Source organism: Montipora foliosa, chromosome 2 (genome assembly GCF_036669935.1).
Source record: "Montipora foliosa isolate CH-2021 chromosome 2, ASM3666993v2, whole genome shotgun sequence".
In the NCBI taxonomy this organism is placed as follows: domain Eukaryota; kingdom Metazoa; phylum Cnidaria; class Anthozoa; order Scleractinia; family Acroporidae; genus Montipora; species Montipora foliosa.
In genome coordinates, this window is record NC_090870.1 from 44186010 (window position 1) to 44188509 (window position 2500).

At 38.9% G+C, this 2500-nt stretch overlaps 1 protein-coding gene across 2 annotated transcripts in view; it reads left to right on the forward strand.

Moving 5' to 3' along the window:
• The first annotated feature begins 1052 nt into the window (after positions 1 to 1052).
• The window catches only part of LOC137993232 (microfibril-associated glycoprotein 4-like), a 9402-nt gene continuing 7954 nt past the window's right edge, over positions 1053 to 2500 (forward strand). For both annotated transcript variants that reach the window (XM_068838953.1, XM_068838954.1), the window contains exon 1: positions 1053 to 1476. In XM_068838953.1, coding sequence (XP_068695054.1) covers positions 1167 to 1476 — 310 coding nt within the window. In that variant the 5' untranslated portion in view covers positions 1053 to 1166. The remainder of the gene's footprint in view (positions 1477 to 2500) is intronic.

Consider the following 2500-nt stretch of genomic DNA (forward strand, 5'->3'; position numbering starts at 1 on the left):
TCACGATCGACAGAAACGTTGGTCAGTGGTCAATTACACCTGTGTCGGCTTTGTACCGAGCAGTAGCTTGTTTTTTTTTTTTTTTTTAATGAAAAATGCCGTTGTTTTAAGTCTGGAAAGAAGAAAAAAACAACCGTAAAGCGGTTGTGGCCGCTAACTTTGTTGAACTTTTATTGAAAGATAAGTAACCTTGACCTTTTTCTTCATTTTTGCCGTTTAATATCAGCAGTTGCTTCATCGGTGGGGCATTTGATGGTGTTAACTGTCAAAATAGGGGGGGAAACTGAAACTTCAGAAGGCAACTTTATTTGAGCGTCTAGTCCTCCAGCACTGGAGCACTAATTGGGGATACTGTAAACTGAAATCAACTTGAGAAATTAACGCAAGTCAAAATCAAAATACACATACCCTCAAAGTATCAAAATTGGTTAAACTAGCACGGTGACGTTATCGCCTTTTTTATTGCACATTTGAGTCACACAATGCTGTCGAGAATATTTAACGAAAACCTTGTCTCAACTTCAATTAAGTAATCAACTCACCGTCTTGTTTCATCAAGGAAAAGTAAATCACGGATATACAACTGAAGAAGAAATTATAAAATACTCGGTCAAATGAAACATCAAAACGTTCTGTGCCAATATTATAAGTGATCCAACTTAACTGGAAGACATTTATAGCCGATTCGGACTCTTAAATGAGATTCATAAACTCTATTGGGAAAGTATGTACGAATTCGTGAAGAATTTAAGGTGAAAACTCTCTCTTGAGGATGCAGACGACGAGTTGAGAAACTAAAACGGAAGAGAAACAAGAAATCAACCAAATATGGAAAAATATTGGTAGGGGAGGGGCAATTGAGACACAACTTGCCGTTCAGCTGGGCTTCATGAGACGCTACGTAAAGTCCTACAAGACTACTCCAGCAAACTAATGGATGTTGGCCTTATATTCGTTTGAGTGTAATGCCGCTAACTAATGATAACTGTTTGATATTTTTCATGTAAAATCAAGCATAACCGAGTTATTTTTATCTATGACTAAAACTTGGAAGGGATTCTATCCCTTTGTGTCAGTTCTTTTTGGTCTTGATCGGAAGCCGTTGTTACATTAAGTCACCAAAGAAAAAAATTGGTCATCTCAAGTTCCATGGCTAAATAAGAAATATGGTTAACGAACAGTCTATCGGAAACCATTTAGAAGCAAACTGTGATAGTGACGAACGTCCCTGTGACCTCATAAACCGGAATTTTGCTTTTGCGAATGGAGCGCAACTGAACACCTCAGCAAACCCACGACAAAATGAAGATATTAGGCTACCACCAGCGGAAAATGTTCACATAGTGATTGTTAACCGAACATTGTTGTACCTTGCGGCAGCCATAGTTCTCGTTTCCTTTTTCGTGACTACCACTTCATTTATTTTAGTTGTAACAACGATTCCAGGAAGCAGCGATTGTTCAACAATTTCAACAGGTATGATTCCGTAGCCATTTTTATCTAAAGCGACCCTTTGAACAACTACATATTACTGAATGATATGTCAAGGAAAGACGGTTCCACTTAGCCTAAGTGCCGCCGTACCCTCCCCCCGTAGGTTCCACTAAGCGGGAGACTACAGCGTTCAGAGCGTTCCCACCTGCGATTTGCACCACTAATTTGTTTAATTTATTCACGATAAGTTAATACAGTTTAATCCTGATAGGGTCGTAGGCTTAAATATAAAATTAAAGAAACTATATTAAACTACAAAACAAGTTAAAAAGGTTTATATACAATTACAAATTATAAACGAGAGTGCATGACCCGCGCTATCATTTACTCGAGTAGCAATTGTGAATTGAATTAACCCTTACCTGGCATTTTCCGCACCAAGTTTGATTGCTTAAGGATTTTTTTTTGTCTGTGCTATACTCAACAGAATATCGTGTTTCTGATTTGTTGATGGCTAATGGTAAATAAGTTATAGTGCAATAGTGCAATAGAGGTTGTTGCAGAGTGCTGTATGGAAGTCGCTATGAAAACACAGAGATGGAGTAATTTTGTTGAGTATATCATAAACAAAAAATTGCGTCAACTTGCTCATGCATTTCGGGATTTATGGTCACTCGTGATGTTCTCAAATTGCACTCGGCTAGTTTAAATCCCGGAATGCACTCGCGTTCCGTTACAATTTCCTTTGCATGTTTTCATATGTCGGGAAAATCCCAGAGGATAGGGGATTTCGCAGTTTCCCGACTGTCCCAGATTTTGCCGAAATCGCCAGACGCTTGTCCCAGATTCTCTCGATACTGACTTTCAGCTAATTTCAGTTAATCTCTTCCAAGTGAAGTATTATCGTTCATTTTGGACACTGAAAGCTTGATAGGGATCATGGGAAATGAACATGTTTCTTTCAAAAGCCGAACCCCGGCCCAATGTCTGGACTCGCAGGACCCAACCTGGGATTGTGTGATTAACAATACCTTCCTTAACCACTGAACTACAACATCACTAACTG